At 40.6% G+C, this 22,363-nt stretch overlaps 1 protein-coding gene across 1 annotated transcript in view; it reads left to right on the top strand.

Annotated features, from left to right (window-relative positions):
• The first annotated feature begins 13,551 nt into the window (after positions 1-13,551).
• The window catches only part of jazf1b (JAZF zinc finger 1b), a 75,302-nt gene continuing 66,490 nt past the window's right edge, over positions 13,552-22,363 (top strand). Inside the window, exon 1 of the mRNA XM_006636065.3 lies at positions 13,552-13,926. Within this exon, the coding sequence (XP_006636128.1) occupies positions 13,812-13,926 (115 nt within the window). The 5' untranslated portion in view covers positions 13,552-13,811. The remainder of the gene's footprint in view (positions 13,927-22,363) is intronic.

A 22,363-nucleotide genomic window follows, 5' to 3' on the forward strand; every position in this document is an offset into this window, starting at 1 on the left:
CAGGGCATTCATCTTACTCAGACATTGATTAGCATGCTGTCGCCAGCTGACTGTTTGTATAACCAGTTCCGCATCCCCTGTACATCCTGGATGACAGCCTTTTACGAGAAAAAGGCTACAGTAGATTATTTGTAATTCATCCACCTTGGCCTGGTTGGAAAAAAGTCCTTCTGCTCTCAAAATTGCCATCAAGCAGTAGACGGACATCTGAGAAACTTCATGCTTTTGTCGTCCAATGTTAATCAGTAAGTATACTCAAAAAGTACTGGGATAAAATAAATAGCAAATAATTCTCTTTTCCTAGAGAGACATCATTATTTTACACAGAAGAACAAACACTAAAGTTTTTGAATGAGAACTTTAGAAACTTTAGAGAATATTACTGTAATAATGTTCTGAGGGATATTGCCTTAAAGAGTTTTCCAGAGCTACTGGAAAAAGTAAGAACACCAGCTGTTTGTCATCATCTCGGATGATGCTGGAATAGTGGGGGGGGACACAGATAGGAAGAACTATGTAAAATATGGGTGCAAGTCCCAAACAGTTTAATTTTCCCATGAAATCAGAAGAACTGAGGGAGAGAGGGTGGGACTTGTCTGTGCAGTTCGATGAGATATCTGTATCTTACAGTGGGAGAATTCACCCAGGCTAGCCCTGATTCCAGGACTTCAGGAGGAATGGACTCTGGTCTGATTTGATTTTTCCCCAATGACAGAGATCTAAGGAAGAAATCAGTCAGAGAGCTGAATATGAAACGTCTCATGTATTTACCTTAAGATGGATGGATGGATGTTCGCCCGTTATGCCCTCCGGCATGTAGGGGCAGCGACATCCTGTTGCTGTTTCCGTAACAGTATGAGACTGGGTGGTCAGCCTTGTGCCCAACCTCCAACATGGAGGACCTGGCGCACGTGTGGGACACGACCCCACTACCCCAAGATTATGTTACCTTAAGATACTACTTTTTAAAAGTAGTATTAGAAATTTGATAAATAATGCAAACAAATATTTTTTCAGTAAGGACTGCAAACTACAAACCTATTAAAGGTTAAAAGAATCAATTACAGTACAGTATAATTACTGTATGTACCCAGTGAACACCTGTGTCTACTTGGTTTTCTGCTTGTGATGTATTTTAAAATCTGCCTTTCATTTTTAAAGAGTCAAAAGGAATTTATGATTGGATGAACCTGCACAAAATTATGACTTTCAAAACTGGACGCATCCCAGATTGTTGCCTTAAATGTAACTAATTGGATCTAGTGGAGAGGGAAAATGAGCTATTAAGGACTGTTCAGACAGAATTCGTGAAGGAAGAAGTTTTTTGTGTTGTTTGTAGAGGGGTCAGCTTCATGGAACCGGAGAGATTGCATATACTAAGAAGAACTCAGTGCAGGCCAGAGAAAGAAAGTCTAAAAGAGCAAGCCTATCAGCTAAAGATATTAATTAAGAACTAGCACACATTCAGGACTGGAATGGGAGGTTGTGATGTAATCAAAATCACTCTCCTCTAAATGAGATTTATAAACCACATTCCATTTTAAACTTTCAGGAATATGTTTCTAACAATCAAACATTCACAATGTGTCAAATGGCCTTCTCTGGCTTCTAACCTTATGTTTTTAGATGACCACCCCCAGTGTAAAAAGTTTTTTAAAAATGTTCAGTATTAATCAGGCATTGTCAGAAAAAGGTTTTAAAATGATACTTTGTAGAACATATGGGCCATTTTTATAATCTCCTTAGACTTAGATCACTGGGATTCCCTGTTGAGAGTACTTTCTGTTTGTTTTTAGACAGGCGGGATGCAATTATAATGATGGGACCAAACAGCAAAGTTGCTGGAGCCCTATTGTTATTGTTTGGTATATTTTGTTTTCTTCTGCCATAATTTTCACTGCCCAAGAAATTCCAATTACAGTCTTAACATAACCATTTTGTTCCCCACCACACTGTCGTTCTCATTTTTTTAAACAATAAAATAAAAATAAGTAACTAAGAAGTACAGATGGTCAGAAGAGTCCGATCCTATAGTTAAGAGCCCCTCTCTGAAATGTGCTTTTAGGGGACAGTTTGTACCCCTTGTTCATACACTGTGCTTAGCCTTTGCTTTGCTGTACTTGCCATATTAAACACCTAATACTGATCCAAACTTTAACCTTAATCCTAAAGTTGCAAAATTATAATAAAACAAAAAACGACTAAACTGTTTTTAAAATAGAATACTAATATACATATTTATAGCTGTATTGCATGCTGTATTCAGATAAACACATTTTACAATACTGTTTCTAGCTCTATTAATTTTGAATTACTCTAAACCTTATCCTCATCATTACTCTGAATCTAGATCCACTTACAACCTTAACCCCAACCCAGCCTTCACCTACTGTAGCATTGCTAAAGCTGGGTCATCTTTCTTCTGTTTCTACACGACTGGTTTCGCCTCCATCCTCAGTCTAATATCCTGACTTTCCTTTTGCACTTTATGACCACCAGTTTAATGCTCAGTCAGCTCCAGCTTCATTTGCTCTTTATGTACACAAAGAACAGTCTGGAACATTCACATCTAAAAATGGATCTTATGTTTTTATCTCTTGAGCACGGTAAATTCCTGATGGCAGAGCATAACTGGGTAAACAGAAATGTTTTAATTGCATTACTGATGCTGCAGTTATTAATCCCATTTTGTTACTCTTGGGGGAGTTTTCAGGCATGTTAGAGAACTTTTTAGTCTGAGCTGAACCATTCACAATGTTTACTCATTCAATGTTTAACTTTTGGAAACCAATAAAAGCTACAATAAACAACACTGTGGCTAACCTATTATAAGACATGAGTAGAAAACATAGTAAATGTTAGTATTAAAATGCTTTTATGTGTACTTGCCCAATTATGCATTGGCTCATATGTAATTTGGCTCAGTCAAAACCAGATGCGCTAGATGTACAGTCGATGTAAAGTGGAAACATGACAGGATAGAAAATATTGCTGGTGACAGACGCATGAGGATATATTCTTCTGTCATTCTTCTTAAGCTTGAACTTTATTTAAAAATAAAATGGTTTAAACCATTTATCTAATTCAATATCTTAAAAAATCTCTTTTTTAAAAACTACAGTTATCAATAAGGTCAAATAGAATGTCTTAAAACATGACTTGTCTTGTGTTCTCATGAATGATATTTTAATTTGTGAGTGCTGATATTAAACTAGGCAAAGAAATTGTGAATGTAATATAATAAATTCTATTTCTATATCAGTTGTTTCAGCTGAGCAATGTTGACGTATTTTCAGACTGTAATAAATGAATGTTAAAATAACTTGTCAAATCAACCAGTTGAAAGAGGATGTAACACAACTGAAATCTGTAATAGTGAAAATGCAGCAAAGGAATTACAAAGATTTCAGGCTGTTGCACATTCAAAGCAGGGCTGCAAAGACATAGTAATCAAATATTGGAGATATTTCTGGAGAGCTGCATAAAGACCTACATGGAAACACACAGAGGATCAACAGTAACACTCAAAAACAATTATGAATATAATGCTTATAGTATAGCATTTAAATAAATGGTACATAGGTACACATGTAAACCTGTTCTTCATAGTTCAATATGTAATGTATATATAACAAACAGTAAGTGTAATACATTGTGTAATATATATATATAGAACAGCAAAAACATTTGGCACAAATTCATGTAAGCACAAAGGATGCATAAGGCAGGAAAGTGTGAAAAGAAAGCATGACTTTTTCAGGGCAAATAGTTGTATAAAAAGAACTAATACAATTAAATTTAAAAAATCTAGATTAAGGCTAACGGGCAAGAGACAAATCAACTAGAATTCATATTAAGGTTATCCTTAGTAAGCTTCGTTGAGACCTGTAAACAAAAGTTAAAAAATAAAACCAATTTGGAATTATTAATGAATACAAATACATCCACACATCAAATACACAATTAAATCTGTTGAACCAAAAACTATTATTAATTATTGAATAATTAATAGTCAGAAGTAAACAAATCAGGCAAAATGGGCATTAAATGATTTTGCTTTGTCTGCTGAACTGAAACTACAGTATTTCTACGGGAGGTTTTTCAGAGCACATAGTGTGACCCAGTGGCCAGATATTGTCATTGCAGTTTCTTTAACACGTTTTGACTACTTTATTCTTATTAAATTCCTGGATTCACTTCCCCGGCCCACTTTTCGCAAAATTTGATTCTCTTCTGTTTTATAAGTTACAATGGCAAAAGGACTCTAGTGCATCATGAGATTCAGGTAAAGTTCTAACAGTTATATCTGAGCACCACGGTTGGAAGCTTGTGGTTCCTTTCTTATGAAGGTTGTATAAATATACAGCACATACACCATCGCCTAGTATAAGCATTGCACACAACGTATCTGTTGATGAAGTAACTTGACACACATCAGCCTGACCTGCAGGGTTTCCTTCTATTTGATATGATAATGAAAAAAATATACAGAGAGGAACAACAGGATTAACATGCACTGACACAACTGACAATGTGTTCCTTACATGGACTTCAAATGAAAAAACAGCCAGAGGCTTCCAGCAATTAGGCTTCTAACGTCTGTGAAGGGTTTGATTTCAGCACCATCAACAACTTCCTAAAGCTGGTGGTAAGAGCCTGTCAAGGTAACCTCAATCTTCTCTTAGTTTAGGTTAAGAACGTTCTACTGCATCTGTATCTCAGTATCAGACAGGTATATTGAATGGTTCTGAAAATATACCTGCCATTAAGAGAGCATTGAGACTGACCTGCTTAATAGCAAAGGTCCCAGTATGGAACCCTGTGGCACACCCTGAGTAAGTATAACAATATCAGATTTAAATCAGCCAAGATTGATAAATCAGCTGCTGGCAAAGAAATAGAAGCTAAACCAACAAAGGGAAGTACAAGTAATCACTGGGTAATTATCTATGCACTCCATTAGGATGCTGTAATAATATCTCTGAGTTACCACAGTCCTTACTAGGAATAAGCTGCTTTCTGATAAAGACAGATATTAAATTAAATGCAAGCACATATACTGTAAAATAATGTCTTTGTTGAAAGAATCATTTGAAAATGTAATGCCTCTCAAACAAGGAAATTTTAGGGGGAGCAATTAAAAAGCAAACAAAACGTGACTATATGGTATAGTTAAAAGTGTGTGATTAAAATCAAGGAATCGTATGATACATTTATACAAAGTATGAGTAAGACCTCAATCAGAATATTATACACAATTTTGATTACATTACAAAAAATATATTTCTCATCTGAATTCAGTTGAGAAAAGTGCAACCAAATACATTCCCTGGTTTAAATAAATCTATTTAAATTCTACACTATTCTAAGTATCTATCCAGAATATGTTTGCATTTCTGTTGCTTCCTCATATTGTGAAAATATGAAAATTATGTCAGCCTAAGTGTTTTCACAAATAGCTTCATCAAGCTCAGCATCTACAGTGAATGTTATTTGCCAGTCATTTGCCCAAGCCAGAATTTCATCTACAGATTTTGGGATTTACATTGCAGATCATTGGTAACAATTAAGGGAGAGTAGTCATAATGTAGACCCATATGCTATATTTCTGTTTGTACCACTCTGATTTGAGCATTCACCATTTATATGAAATCTCCTACTAGTTTTACCTATCCATTTACCACTTCTCCAGCCATATACATTCACTACCTTGAATGCCTTCAGTCTGCAATTCAGAAACTAATCTTCTAGTCCGAATTTCATCCTTTTGTGAATGTCTAAATATTCTCTATTACCATTTCATATGTTCCATTTGTATTTGTTGCTTTCTTGTATAAATCTTACTGGCTTAACAAGAAATGTCTTTCATTAAGCCTTGTTGCATATCCTGTAGTACCATATCTCTGGGGATTCTTTTTAGAATAGTCTTCTGCTCTTGTCCATAGCAATAGCAATATACTGATTTCATTATGTGTTTTTTAATAAGATTAATTCTCAGGGAGAAAGGTTCACCATATTAATATCCACCACACTGTAAGATGTATGCAGAATACAAAATGATACTAATGAGGAAAATGTCTTGACAATTTTTTTATTTCTTAGCTAATGACTTATCCTGTTATGGGCCTGATATTTTGACTTAAGCACCTTGCGAAAGGGAGCAACAGCATCGGTCTGCCTGGGAGTTGATCCTGTCTGCCTGGGAGTTGACAGTCTTGGTTGCAGTGCAAATACAAGCTAAGAGCAGTAACCTCTCCTCCAAACGTCTTGAGAGCAAGACAAGTGTTGCTAAAAATGACTTCAAGCAAGTCCCAGTGCATTTTCATGCAATAAAATTTGTAATAACAAAAAATCTAATCTTTTATAAAAAAATAAATATATAAATATAGATGTTTTTCTTGCAATTATATATTGTGTTCAGACCAACACATTCACAATGATAAATATGTAATGTGCTGTGTCTTTAAAAGTCTTAATGATCTGCCTGTGAATCTGATACTTGTTCTACTTGTTTTAGCAAGAATACAAGTTCTCAATTTAAATTAAGTGTAGGACAATTTGAGCAGGTGTTCAATATTTTGAAAACAAATGTTATGCAGAACAGCTAAAGTTTAAAAAATAATAAAAAGAAAACAAGAGTAACAACAGCTAGACAGTGTCCGTTCATCATCATAACCATGCTTAGGAACAAGTAATAGGTTTATTCCATGCTGAAAAGAGAAGAGAGAACGTTTCGCACAACGTTTCGGCTGCGAAGCCTTTTTCAGGTGTGAGAAAGACAGGGCAAACAGCAAAGATTAAATAGCATAGTAGAACAAAAGTTGGGAGAGGGGAGAGACAGAGAGGCCACTCAGGAAGTGTGTCATGTTCGTAAACCCCTCCTCTTAAGGACACTCCAGCCCTTCCTTGTTTTCCACTCATCTCCCTCACCTGCTCCCTGTTCCAACCCCCTTTTCAGTTCTCCTTAAAAGCCAGGCGCTCACTCTATTCTGGGCTCTGGTCTGGTTTCCGCACCAGGCGAGTCCGGGACCTGGAAGCGCCTGGTCCCATTAAGGTTTTATTTCCTGTTCCTGTTCCTGTTCCTGTTCCTGTTCCTGTTCCTGTTCCTGTTCCTGTTCCTGTTCCCCACTGGTTCCGATCCGGTTCCCGTTTTTAAATCTTGTTTGTCTTGGATGGACCGCCCGGTTTTGGACTTTTGCCTTCGTTTGGATTCCCCCTTGGATTTTCTCTTGGATTGTTTGCCTCGGCCACACCTCCCCCGAACACCAGCGCACCAAGGACACGTCCCCTGTTTCATCCCCGTTTCCTGCATGACTTTTCCCCCGTGTTTCTTCACTTTTCCCTGGATCGTGTCGTCCACATAGGGTCCGGAAAGAACTGTTCATTACAAATGCAAAGTGGAGAGGGGTGAAGAGATATGTGAAGTCAAAACCTGCATGAGAATAGAGAAGATTACACAAAAATAAGTCAGTCATTAAGAGAAGGGGGAAGGTGTGAACCTAGTTTCAGGATGAGTTTAGTTTCTGTTGTCTTTCTGCTGTGAGAGTTGAGAACCCCTTCTTTGAGAACAGAGACAGAGAGATCAGTGTGATCATGGCCATCTGAGGTGAAATGAGAAACTATGGGCTTGGAGAAATCTTTAATCTTCACAGCCCTAGCATGTTCTCTGGTCTCCTAGTCTCCTTCCAGTTTACCCAACGTGGATAGCTGGGCATTTTTTGCAAGAGATGCAGTAAATGAGGTTTCTGGAGATACAGGATGTCATCTGGGTGATCCAGAATTGTCCTGAGGGGCCCTGAATGAGTGTGTTGTTAGCTATGTATTTGCAGGTGATGCAGCGAGGTCTGTTAAAGGGGAAGGTGCCTGGTGGGGATGATTGCTGAGTGCAGAAAAAAGGGAACTGATGGAGGGATCGTCCTGTAAAATGGAGTAGTTGTTAATAATGGTTTTGGGGGTAGAAAGTGTGTTAGAGTGGTAGGGAAGCACCAAAGGAATGCGGTTGTGAGACCTGGGGTTCCTAATCGAGTTCCTGATCGATGATCTGGGGGCTGTTTTTGGCCTGAGTGAGAGCCCTACCTATAACATGGGTGGGGTATCCTCTGTTGATGGAAAAATTAATACATTTTGAGTGCTTGATTCTGGAAATCCATGTCGTCACTGCATTTGATGCAGCCTGGAGAACTGTGAAAAGGGGAGAGAGTTTTTGGTGTGAGTGGGGTGAAAAACAATATTTTTCATAACCTTTCTTATCCTTACGAGGGTCACAGCAAGACAGAGTCTGTCCTGGAAGCCCAGGACAGCACTCAGAGCACACAAGGAAAACCGGGCAACCTCCAGCGACAGAGGAGAGTAGCCCATCAAACTCAGACACCATGTCTCTGGGACATACAGTAGGTGGGAGGAGCACCTAGTGAAAATGGTGCAAACTCACAGAAAGACTGTCACAATTGCTAACCCCTCCTCTTAAGGGCGCTCCAGTCCTTCCTTGTTTTCTCCCATTGTCTGCACCTGTTCCCTATTCCCGCTCCCCCTTAAAATCCAGACGCAGACTTCACTTCGCGTACCTCATTTGAGCATCTGGCTCCATTATAGTTTTAACCTTCTGTTCCTGATTCCCTGCCCCGCCGGTCCCGACCCTTGGATGGATCTCCTGGCCAGACTCTACTCTTCCGTTTGGATTCCCCATTTGGACTTTGGCTTTGTTTGTTCGCCCGGACTCACTTCCCCAGGACACCTGCTCACCTCGGACACGCCTCCCTGTATCCTGCATGACTTTCTCCCTAGTGTATCTTCACAATTCCGGATCGCGTCGTCTGCATAGGGCCCGGAAAGAGCTGCTTCATGACAAAGACACCCAGGCAATATATTCAAACCAAAATCCTGCAGTGCCAACCAGCACACCACCATGCTGCCCAAGGAGGGCCCATATAAACCCTAAAGCTTTGCAATACCTCATGAAGGACACAAGATTCCCAGAAAGTCATTATTGTGTTGGTCTAGGACCCATGTCATACCTGTAAAATTCCAGCAGAATAAAAATCTAAATGGAAAATACAGGTGATGCAGTTTGCATTGTTAGGAATCGCGTTATATTGTGGCACAAGAACAAAGAATATAAGGAAGGGTACAAATGAGAGGAGCCATTTGACCCACCTGGCCCATTTGGTAGTTAGTAGTTAATTGATCCAAGGATCTCATCCAGATGTTTTTTTTAAAAGAATCCAGGGTATCAGCTTCAACAACATGTCTGGGTTGTCTGTTGCATTCTCCCATTACCCCTTTACCCCTTAGGTAAAAAAGTGCCTCTTCTTCTCAGTTTTAGAAACACTTCCATGTAATTTCCCCTTGTGCCTCCTGGTTCCTGTTTCCCTTTTAATTCTGAAGAAGTAAGCTGGCTTGACCTTGTCATTGCATTTGAGAGTTTCGAATATAATACTTGCATCAGCTCCTGTCGTAGTCTTCTCTGTTCAAACATCTTCCATTTTCCAAAATCAAATAATAAGCTATTATATTGTTTAATGCACAAAGAGGATAAAAGGCAAACAGATGAGTAAATCGTTCATTCAAAAATAATAACACAAGGAATTCTGGAGCCATAACAATGTCCCTTTTGATATGTTTGAGTGATGTAACAATACAAAAAACTTAAACTAATCACTGATTCTAGACTCTGAAGGAGCAGGTGAGGATAGCAGGGAAGAAACAAAAACGATGGTGTTATTGAGGAATGCATTTGTAAAGGAGCATAAATGTGGTGTGAAGCACTCTGTCTGTCCCTGCCAGCTGCAGATGTCTTAGGCACAAAAGCAGCAATGAAGGCCTTGTTGAATGCTGACATATGCATGAAGGTCAAGGCTTACAACTCTAAAAACTATTTTAAAGAATAACTCTAAAGTATTATTTTCCAGTAATGTTCTCTCTTACATTCTCTCTTTCTTGTTTGAAAGGCCCATTGACTCACACTCTCATGGACTGAAAAGCTTCCATCCAGTGCTGTTGACACAGCATATTGATGGGGACGCAGTCATGGCTGCCAGAGGCTTTTGTGCGACTCCGGTGCTTGCAGAGAAAGGATTTGTGATGAACATAACGTGTGGAGACATGCCTGCTTTACACAGCCTGCGCTTATGCCAGTGTACACAGGTATCCCAATTTTACTTTGCATTCAATCTATAAAACAATTCCCGATTGTAGTTTGGATGTGCATTTTCTCGCTTTATCAACCAGTCAATCAGCACAAAAATGCTTAAACTATTTTAAGTATTTTATTTCAACTATAAGATATTTATTTTTAGCAAGAGAGTAAAAAGTATGAGCTGTGGGTAGAGAGCAGAAAAAATGAGTCTACATACAGTAGGAAAACCTTCATGCTCTTACTGTGCTGAGGCTGGAGTCAGCACTTTTCCCAGTGCCTGAGTCTCTGCTAGAGTGATGTGCAGCAACATGCCTGGCTAGGGCTGGAAGGCTGTCAGTTCATTATCTCTTTATCTTTCACCAGTGACAGCTTTTCTTTTAAACAAGGAACAATTTTAAATAAACAAAGGCATTCCAGAAGCAGAATGACAATAGAGCAGAGAAAATCTGTGCAGTTCTTGAATTTAGGTTGTAGTTTCAAAAAACAATAGATGCAAGATAGGTAGCATACAGATAATAAGTGAAGTAGGCACTGACGTGCCAAGCCACGTAGAACCTTATAAGTGAGCACAAAGTCGACTTGAAACTTGATAGGAAGAAAGTGCAAGGACTCCAGGACAGAAGTACTGTGATCGCTTGCTTGTGACCTGGTCAGGACTCCGGCTGCTGAATACTGGACATGCCTAAGTTTGTTCAGTGTGGATTTCGATACCCCCGCAAGAAGGATGTTGTGGTAATACATTCTAGAGAAGACAAATGTGTTGACCAGCTTTTCAACAACAGTCAGAGTCAACATAGGATGTAGTCTGGCAATTTTTCTGAGATGGAAGAATGATGTTTTTACAGTGTTCTCCTCATGAGGGTCAAAAGTGATGCCAGGATCAAATATCACCTCTAAAGTATTTATTTTGATTGACATTCAAGCACAGTGCCGTCCACAGACAGCATTCCTGCATTGGTGTTATGTAGGTGATGAGAGATGCCATGCTGTGAAGCATGACCTTATCCTTGTTGCAGTTTAAATGAAGGACGTTTTGAGTCATCCAGGTTTTTATATCAGAGATACAATTAGAAAGTGCAGAAAAATCTATTTCAGGTTTCAGGTGTCAGGTTTAGTATGGACATAGATTTGAGTATCATTAGCATAGAAATGATCATTCAGATCAAGTAATTTTTCTGACAAAGTGGGAACATGTAGATGCTGAAAGGCAGGGAACCCAGTATCGAGCCCTGAGGAACACCAGATTCAATGAGGCCAAAACCCCAAAAGAAACAAAGTGTCGGTGACCAGTAAAATAAGAGTTGAACCATTTAAAATCAACGTGAGAAACGCCAAACTCATTCTCAAGATGGGACAGTGTCATTATCGATCCTACACTGAACTCACTTCTGAACTTGCCTTACTTCAAATGATATTAAATGAATAAGTGATTAATTACTACTTGCACTTTCGCAGCTGCTTTCAAGCAGACATATTAGTTTGGCAAAAATACAAACATTGTATTATTTACATTATACCCATATTTTATTGACAGAATACATCTTGTATCTGCCTGACACCCTTAGTTTTGCTTTATTACCACTTTCACCATTTCTCTTTTTTACTCAATTCACTGGAGAGTGAGGGGTGTCAGTGCCTGGTTATGTTCCACTCTGGGCCTTTGCAGTCTGGCTGACACAAGGGTTCCCCTGGTTTGAGCTGGTAAGGTACCTTTTCACCTGCTGTGTGGGGGCTCCAGTGGTGAGAGTGGATACTGTGGGGCTTCAGAGGCGAATCCTATCCCATGTGTAAAGTTAAAGTGATAAACACAGTGAATTGCTGTGTTAATGATCTTAACAGGAGCTCTCCTTCTCCTGCTCTGTGTACCGAGGAGCTAATAGAGTAGTGTGAAACAGGTTTGCTTAAATACCCCAGTGTCACTGGTCTTTGAAGGAGAGCCCCTGGATCACACAGGAGCACTGTGGACCAACTGGCAGAGAGGTCTGGGTATGAATTAATACGACATGAGCAGAAGCTTCTACTCTTCTGCACAGATCGCTGTTCAACATGTATGTTTCATGCATTTCTAAATATATGATTATGTTTTTTTTTAGCTTTTTCTAATTGCTTGGGCGTGTTTATTTTAACTACTGTAAAACAGACTTAAAAAAGTTTACTTACTTTGTTTTTTAATTTTTAATTTTAAATAAATGTAACATCATGATGACTCAGATGTTTGGTTATGATGCTTGCCTCCTTGAAATGAGTGCCTGATTCATGCATTTACAGTATCATGGCTTCAGTTCTTCAACTCTTTACTCTGTGGGCTCCCTAACTCTCTTATCAAACAAGTTGTAAAATTTTCAAAACTCTGCTGCAAGACTACTTACTCACACCAGACACTGGCAGCATATCACTCCTATAGTTACGTCTCTACAATGGTTGCCTATAAAGTCACATATTCAATATAAGATCTTGATACTGACTTTCAAGCCTCTAAACAATCTGGCTCCATCATACATGGCTGAACTCCTCTGTGTTTACACTCCGACCATAGGCTCTGGTAAGCTGGGGCCGGTCCTCTGCTCACAGTCCCCAGGTTTAAACCACGGACCCTGGGTGACCGAGCCCTCTCCGCCGCTGCTCCAGTGTTGTGGAATGAGCTTCCTCAGACTTTACGAGAGACAACTTTTTAAACTCTCTTTAAATCTAAACTTAAAATATGTTTCTACAAAGGTCTATTCTGACTGCCTACAGTCAATCTGTAAAAACCTGTATGCTCTGTTTCTCTTTCACTTAATTTTATTGTAATTTATTGTTCAAGTTTTTAACTTTATTGTTGATTATTTATTAAGTTAAAAATTATTATTCTTACTACTGGAGTACTTGGACATAATATATTGCATACGCCATGGACACATAGCAGCTCTATTCATATTGAGTTGTATTAAATTTCTATTACATTACTATCTATTATCATGTAACCTTATTTTTGTAACCTTAATTTTGTGATTTTTGTGATCTTTGTGAGCTCACAGAAAAGACATTTCATTGGCAGCAACTACTGCTGCACGCTGTACTGTTATGCATTTGATAAATAAACTTTGATTTGATATTATTATTATTATTATTATTATTATTATTATTAACACAATCCAGTGGTAGCTCGGGTTTAGCGGGTGTTACAGTCTTATACCAGGAAGGAAGGAGATACTGTATCGAGTATAGACGATGCATGTAGATATGTATTGTTTACACACGTGTTGGAAGTACTTTGTGACTATGATTTGAACAGATAACGTGTTTATAGAACCGGCGGCACTTGCAGTTGTAGACGTCCAAGAGCGGTGCGAGACGTTCCGCATTTTATTTCTTTCATACTGAATTTTGTTTCTGGCGAACACTTAGAAGCCGCTACGGGGTGAAACAGACCAGGATCTGGCAGTGCCGAGAGGAAGACGGCCCTTTAACTGAACAGAGCAGTGCCCGAGTGAGGAGGGGGGAGAGGGGGCAGTGTTGTGGGGGCGCTGCAACAGGTAAGCATGACGTCACCCGCAGCCCTGCTGCTGTGGTCCCTCCCCCGCCAGCCGCTGCCTCCTCTTCCCCGCCCGCCGCCGCTCCAGCTGCCGCCGCTGCCTGGCTGCCGGTGCCTGCCCCTTCCCCGCCGCCCGGGCTGAGCCGCACTCCATGTAACACCATGACAGGCATCGCCGCCGCCTCCTTCTTCTCCAACACCTGCAGGTTCGGGGGCTGCGGACTCCACTTCTCCACCCTGGCCGAGCTCATCGAGCACATCGAGGACAACCACATCGGTAAGCGGCGCCCAGGCGCGTTTCCGAGGCGCCTCAGCCGCCGCTGCTCTCGGGGCAATGGCAGCCATGCTCTTCCTGCGTCCTGTCAGCGCGGTTGCTAGGTGTGGTGGTGATGGGGGCACCGGGCTTCCCCACTTTTATATTTTCAAGCCGCCGCGTTCGAGTTTGGGGGGATTTCGCGTTTGCACTGTCGAGAAGAGCCCCGGGCGGGTGTCGGGCTGCCGGCGATGCAATGCATGTCGGCGCTTTGCAGGCGGAGACGTCCTGCGAGCCCGAGTGATTGTCATGTGCAGTGTTTACAGTTAGGCCCAGCTGCGGCGCCGGGCTCTCGCGGAGCGGGGTGCAGCTAGCAGGCGCAATGGCAGGGGCAGAAAGCGACACGACGCGCATAACGTGTTGTCCGTGTGCGCAAGGAAAGGCGTCAGGGAAAGACGTTTTACCGAGTGGAGCTACGCATTTCTGCAGCGCCCGTGCTCAGTTAACGCGGAACAGCTGGATTTGGGTTGCAAAGGCACTGCCCTGCGCAGAGTAACGGGAGTCGGTCTGCACGATTCCCCCGAGTTACAGCGGCTCTCGGGGTGAGCTAGATGCATTAATGCGAGTGCTTCACTGCTGTACGTCATCGTGCTTGGCTCGTTTTGTTACGTGGGTGTCGCCAGCTGTGCTTGCATGTGTTTTAACTATTGAGCCGATTCCGTTGTATACTCGCACCGGAAGCCGGTAGTCACGGACAGTGTTGCCGCAGCTTCTGAGTTCTCAGTTCAGGGGTTTGTGCTCTTGTGCTGAGCTTTGTCATCGCCCAGGACAGGTCCACATACCCGTGAGCCGCCGCCTGCAAGCAGGCCGAGATGCAGATGTCCTCCGCCTGTAGCCTGTATTCGTGTAGAGACCTTTCGCATTGCTCGAATATGACTGTTTCTTGAAAATATATGGATATATTTACATTTACAACATACGTTCGTGCGATACAATAAAAAATGACAATCTCATATATACGTGTTCGGAGATTGGTTAAGGTTATCATCGTTTGTACAGTTTGTGAATTTTAAGCCCTGTTTGGCATAGACTCTATCTAATATTAAAATATCAGGCTTTCATAGAAAGGTGAACTTACTTCGAAAGTAACCGAGGGTGCATGCTTCACATGTTTTTAGTGCGTACCGGCTAACGTGTGAGCCCGGTGCTTGAGAACTCTTACATGAGTGTTTTTAGATGCTGTTCCTCTCCTCAGCTCAACAGAGGTAGTGGGACTCCTGTGTCAACAGCCCTTTGAACACTTCTTACCGCGATGGTGGTCTTGTACTTAAGGTCAGGGTTGTCTTGTACTTAAGGTTGACAGCAGCAAATCGGAGGAGCAGACTTGTCACTCTGTGATTTAGTGCTTCTTGTTTGTCTTTTTATAAGCTTTTTCTAAGCTTTCAGTTATTATTTGCATGAAGGCGGGCGATGCATCAGACCGGACTTAATAATTGCTACTAAAAACAAGATTGTCTGTTAAAGGTCACTTTTCTGACTGCCGGCATTGATATATTTATATATTGGTTGATAAGAGAGAGTAAGATTTGTATTAGTGGAACATGCTTTTAACTGTCAGGAAGTAATTACGCTAGACATTGCCTGAGCAAGACGTGTGAAACACTGTTTTCTAGTTGTAATCAGTTTGTGGTATGTTCCACACCTTCAGTGTATTGTGAAGGAAGTGTAACACACAGTACCGTGTGGCCCTTGGTGTGTTTCTTCTGTCCCTTCTGTCTGAGCCTCCTGTTCTGTCCCCCGCTGGTCTGATAAAGAAGTCTGTATAGTACAGACCCAGACTTGCAAGCAGAGCCCTTTGTTATCCTGGAGTTTGTTGCTGGAAGTCCTTTTGTAAAAGGCTCAATTGAATGAAGACTTGTATGGTCTTACTGTGTGTAAATAACATTTATTTTGTCTCTTAGGCACTAGGCTGTACAGCGTGGGTGTCTGCTCATTGTTTCAGGTTGCAAAGCCTATACAAATACTTCACTTTAGCTTTTTGTTATGTTTTTGTCTGGTGTTGTAGACACCTGTTTATTTTGGCTTGTTATAGATGCTTTGCACTGCCTCAGAGCAGAATGGGGTTTTATGGGCACGCTTAAAAAGGTCTTCCCCAGAGGCAGAGTGCTCTTTTAACATAACCCTTCCTTAACCAGTGGTGCTGTGTATTTACAGGCCATGGCCGTTAAAGTGTCCCAGCTTTGCAGACTGTGTAAAAGATATCTTGTCATTCACAGTTGCAGCTCAGTATGCTCAACTGTTGAGACTTCTGATTAACAAGCCAAGACTACCCAAGATAAGAGAAAGTCTCTTCCCCCCTTTTGTCAACCATTCTATTTCAAGTAATCTCAATAAAATTAATGCTTTAAAATCAATGTGTATGTGATATGGGGAATATGAGTATTTTAAAGTGGTAAAAATAGGTCGGCATTCCTTTACTGACGACTTTGTGTTAGACCGAGTTTTAGATTGGACTAGTCTGTGCCTTTATTTGTGACATTGTGTGGTTGATGCACCCACAACTGTCAAAATTGTCTCCAGGTTTGTTAATGATAAAGTAACACAGATACTCAGATTATCACCGGTGAACAAAACTGAGCCTGTGGCTCAGGTCTGGTCTGTGCTTCACTAAACTGAGGAATTGGGACTTAAAAATCATGTTAGCTACCATATCTATTAAGGCAAGGTGTCTGCAGTCAGTTGAGAATATTGCAAATCTATTGACTCCTTACACACTGCACCACAGTGATTGTTGAAGTCTAGGGGGGCTACAGGGATAAACAGAACCTAAATATAGTAAATGTGTACACATACTGTATAGTTCACAGTGCCTATAGAAAGTCTACACACACTTTCCAAAGTAACACGTTTTGTGGTCTAACAGCCTGAAATCAACACACAATAAATCACATTGTAATACACAACGTCCAGGTGAAAAACAAATGTTCAAATATTCTGAAAAGAAATTACAAATGAAAACCTAGAGAAATGGGTTGGATAATTGCATAAGTGCACACACCCTTAGTAATAGCAATTGTAAATTAGCTCCGTTGTAACCAATTGCCTTCCAAATCATATGACAAGACAATTAGTTTCCACCTGTGATCAATTTAGTGATTCCTGTATTTGCTCTCTATTGGGTAGCACATCTCAAAGTAAAGAGTGTACTCTGGGCAAAAACAAGCTATGAGATGACCTCTGAGATAAAGCTTTGGAAAGGCACAGAGCAGATAATGGATATGAAAGGATTTCAAAGGCTTTTCCTATCCACTGGAACACGGAAGGACATCATTAAGAAGTGGAAGGCGAATGGCACCACCTAGTCCTTGCCTAGATCAGGTCGTCCCTCGAAAATGGATGACCAAGCTTGAAGAAGGCTGACCGGAGAGGGTACCAAGAGCCCAAAGGCAACTTGGAGAGAGCTACAGTCTTTTATTGACAAGTGTGGGCTATATGGGAGGGTTGCAAGAAGAAAGCCACAACTCAGAAAAGCCTCTGACATTGAGACATTGAGTCTCACCTGAGGCATTCAGAACTACAGAGGAGATTCTGAAGCCATGTTCGGGGAAATGTGGGGTCTGATGAAACCAGGATAGAACATTTTGGTGTAAATGCAAAAAGTTATGTTTGGCAAAAACCCATTACAGCACATCACTCGCAGAACACCATCTCTACTGTAAAGCATGGTGGAGGCAGCATTCGGTTATGGGGGTGTTTCTCTGCAGCAGGGACAGGGGCACTGGTCAGAATTGATAAAGACAGGTTGTTGAAGAAAACCTGCTGCCCTCTGCCAGGAAACTGAAATTGTGAAGGAAGTTTACCTTTCAATGTGACAATGACCCTAGGCACACACCCACAGCAACAGTGGAGCTGCTAAAGAACAGAAAGGTAAATGTCCTTGAGTGGCCCAGTCGAACCCTGACCGCAATCCACCTGGAAATCTGTGGAGTGACTTGAAGGCTGCAGTCCGTCTACAGACTCCTTGTAATCTGACTGTTTGAACAGATCTATAAGGCGGGATGGGCAAATATAGCCCCATCTCGGTGTGCTGCATTGGTATATACTGTACCTATCATACATATCCAGACCGAGTCATGCCTGTAATTCCAGCAAAAGGTGCTTCTACCAGGTAACATCACTAGGGAGTGTTCATTTATCCAAACCTTTTTTCTAGACTTTCATTGCTAATCCCTTTTCAGGATGTCTCAGAATTTGTTTTCACTTGGAGGTTTGTGTGTTACGATATTTAAAGAACAGTAAAACAGCTTCCTTGTGTTCTTGTGTCAAGCGGGTGGAAGGTATTGTCCCAGCTGAAGTGTAGGGTTGACTTCTGATGTCTTTCTGCTGTAACAGTTCTGGATTCTGTGTGAGTTTGCGAGTGTGAACGTGGCTGGGAGAGATGACCGTTTTGTCAGTGCACTTATAGGGCACTTCCGGCAAGATCTGTAGTACGGTAGAGAGCTGGACAAACACGATGGCCTTCCTTTTTCTTTCCTGCACACCTGAAAGATGGTATTATTCTTACAGCTTGGCATTATTCTCTGCTTGGAATGCTGGGTCTGCCCCCCACTCCTCTAAGCCACTCACTTAGGATAGATCTTGTATTGGAATGGTGATGAAAACACCATTGTTTTGTGTACACACAAAATGCACAGTATTGTGATTTCATCACCATTCCAATACAAGATCTGTGGCCTTAGAAAGAGTTCAAAGAAGAATAACAAAACCAGTTCCTGGTCTCAGGGTGCAGTCATATACAGACAGATTAAGGGAACTAAATCTTTTCAGTCTGGAACAAACGAGATTGAGAGGAGATTTGATTTGAGCATGTAAAACTCTAAAGGGTATTGATAGGATTAAACCAGGGGCTTATTTCACACTCTGTTGTGAAACAAGGTCATGGGGCACAGTTGCAAAACTAAAAGGTTATCCATTTAGGATAGAGGCAAGGAGATACTTCTTCCCCAAAGACTTGTGGGAATCTGGAACATTCTTCACTGCAAGGTGCTTGGGTCTCCAACATCTGACCTTTTAGAAAAGGCAGTAATTTTTTCTTTATTTACCTGGTAAACTACCAAATGGAAATAAGGTTGGCCTTGTTTTCATCTGCAGGCTTTTTAGGTTCATGTTGACATTGGATTAAGTATTCAAGACATGTACCTTGGAAGATTTATGACATTTCTCTGTAGACCAGCAATCGAACTGTTTGCACTCTTTGGTATTGCGTCTTGTTGCCTGAGGTCCAGGCCATTTTATACACGTTCCTTGTTGTTTTGTGAATGAAATGTTTTAAATGTTGGACTTGCATGTGCTGTATATGTTATTAAACAAGTAAAGTTTTATTCCATGCTGAAAAGAGGAAGAAAAGGAAGGCAACGTTTTCGGCTGTGGAGCCTTTTTCAGGTGAATGTTATATGTTATACCACACTTGAAAACTAACACAGTGGGTTTCATAAGCTAGAACAATCTGAACTGATCTACAGTATAAGGACAGAACCTCGTGTATTACTGGGAACGTTTAGATAGAGAGATGAGTAACTCATTTTCCTTACTGAAATTTTGGAGTTGTTTGACCTCAGACTCCCTATTTGCTGTGTTGTGTGCATGGGGAAAATCCCAAATTAATACCCTATAAAATAATTACAGATACCTGAATAATAAAAAATATAGATGGCACTGGGATGGAGAGCTGTGACTGCATTTGGGCTGCAAAGGAAGATTAATTTCGACTTTTGCATTTCGTCATGGAATTGCCCTCTATTTATTCTGCATGCTAGCTGTGGCTGAAGGTGAAGGCCCAAGCTGATCACGTACCTAAAAGAATTGTGTTGACAGTGTGCAGGCACACACTTCGCCACAGTCGTCATACACCCAGACATGGCCAGCATGCCACCTTAGTGTTGTGTGTTTCAAACTCTTCCACGTTGTTCCTCTATCAGGGGAGACTGACCAATCTCCTTCTGTACTCTGGAGCCTTTCTTCCTAACTGGTCCTAATTATCCCAGAGGAGTGGCTAACTCCACAACCGAGTCTATCTTGACAACTGCTCTCCCCCATGTGAAGTCTCACTCCCTCCGAATGTCAAAGACTGATTCAGACCAGCTGTGCTTCAGCCTGCAGCTTTCCTTAAGTTCTATGTGCCATCTTGGCTCAAGGCCACACCAATGGTTCTGTATTTGGAGCCAAGATGGCCCCCTCATAACGCCCCCTCTAACTACAGTACATCACACAGTGCTTAAAAGTCTGCTGTATATTTAACAATATCTGGATAGTAATGTCAATACCTACCAAAATAAAAACATCATAAAATATAAGTTTAGTTATATCTAGACCTTTACTTTCCCCATAATCAAAGAACATGGAGAAAATCTTTAAAATGCAATGCAAGGAATGCTTGAATGTGTGTGTTGTGCTCTATAATAATATTTAGCCTAAGATTCAGATTTTTAAGCAGTTGTTTATCCATGTGTACACTTGAAGGATAAATGAAGGATATTACCATATTTTTCCAGAGTGACACAGCGTCTCAAAGTGAAGAGTGTAGTATAAATTGATTTCATTAAAAGGCCAGGCAGTTTATATAATTTAGCAAGGCTACTTTTTGCTTTTCTGTTGCTATTCTGTAAAAATGAGAATAAGTAATGGAAAAGACAGTTTTTTAGGCAGTTTTTGAAGAGAAAGAATTCTGAAGAGAAAGAAACTTTTTCTGCCTTTCCATTTGTCTTCCCCAGTTAAGAGATAACATCTGTAAGATCTGTAGTCTGATTGTATGTGGGTTGACTGGACGCGTTCTTATGCAGAGCTGTGAACGTTTTTGATTGTTTTTTTAGCTTGTTACATAAAGACTAACTTTCCATCATGCCCAGTGACTAAATGGATGTATAGTACAGTAATTTATTACGTAACTTAGAAATTCAGAGTTTTGTTTTCACATTATAATCTGAAGCAAATGGAACATTTAGAGTTTTTTCTGGTATATATCTAGTACATAAATGGTGAGAAACAACTGAGATTCTGATGCAAAAACTATTACAGATCATTTATATGATTGGTCTTTGTGTGAGAAGGCGATATCTGGAGAAAAATGTATTTTTAAACACTGAAGATATTTTCAGTCTTGTTTAAAATGTTTTGAAACTATGGATTTTCATTCTTCACTCCTTTTTAAATTTGAGTAAATGAACTCTGCTCTTGTCAGGATTAGGGGCTGATTTACACAGATTTGATTTGAGTCCATTTTCCAGCATCCCAAGCTTGTTGGTGGATTGGGTTTCACTCACTTATGTACTTAAGAGCAGCAAAAAATTCTTTAGCAGCTGTAACTTGAACTTAAATGCTGAATGCAAAGTATAACCTCTTTGGTGCTTGAAGCGGTTTCTACAGTGGACTGATGTAGATTTGTCTTCCTTGGCTGTCTTTTACCATTTGCTGTTCCCCATACTTCAGTTATAATGTACTATATAAAGTTTGCCAAGTTACTGACTTTTTAATGAGGCACCCACAGTTCTGTAAATAGAAGAACAGTCTACTTTGTAGCCTGGAAGACTATATTTCTGAACTGATTTTTGCATGTCTCATGTTCAGCCGCAGTGTTAATTATGTTGTTAAAGGCATTGATCTTCTGTTGTTCAGAATTCAGAATTCTTCAGGAGGGTTTCTTCTAGCCTATATGCTGTTCTTCTTTTATATACATAGTACCTTGCAGTACAGAGAAATGAGTGACAATATTGTCATTTTAATAGGGAATGAACTATTTTGCTAAGGATAACTATTTTATCCAACATAATTATCTGAGGAAGCTAATTCTTTTTTTAAACACAGGTTTGTACTGCATTTGCTATATGTTGTTAAGAGTTTTCCTGAATGCGCATTGCTCTGCACTGAACATTTCTCTGTGTAATGTTTTGTGTGCTTTATTCTTCTTGTGGATGTCAGAAAATGGCAGCATATGGCAGCTGTGAAGTGAGATACTACTTAATTGGAGGGTCTTCTTCAACAGTTTTTAGATTTTCCAATAAAGGTGCTCTCATGTTCTGCATAAACACAAAAAGCTTCTTGGCTGCAACCCAATCTGCCACTCTGCCCCAGAACGAAGTAAAACCATCAGAGTATTCTTTGCAAAAGTCATGCATAGACATACCTGCACTGATAATCTGCTCCCTATTCTGGTTTACAGATGGTCTGAGCTCATTTTTAATTATTCCAGTCATCTCCGCTGAAATCACATAGACCTAGGATAATGATATCCAGCCGTGCGTGTACTGAGGATATGTCATTGCGGTGATTGTGTAGCAGAGCTGGTTGCAGCGCAGTGACGTCACCAGCCTCCCTGCGTATAACAGGGACCTCAGCCACCTGGGCTGGGGGAGGTCTCCTTTAGCTCAGCCGCCGGGTTTTCTGTTGCGTGACGCCGGAGACCCGG

This window comes from Lepisosteus oculatus, chromosome 10, assembly GCF_040954835.1.
Source record: "Lepisosteus oculatus isolate fLepOcu1 chromosome 10, fLepOcu1.hap2, whole genome shotgun sequence".
In the NCBI taxonomy this organism is placed as follows: Eukaryota; Metazoa; Chordata; class Actinopteri; order Semionotiformes; family Lepisosteidae; genus Lepisosteus; species Lepisosteus oculatus.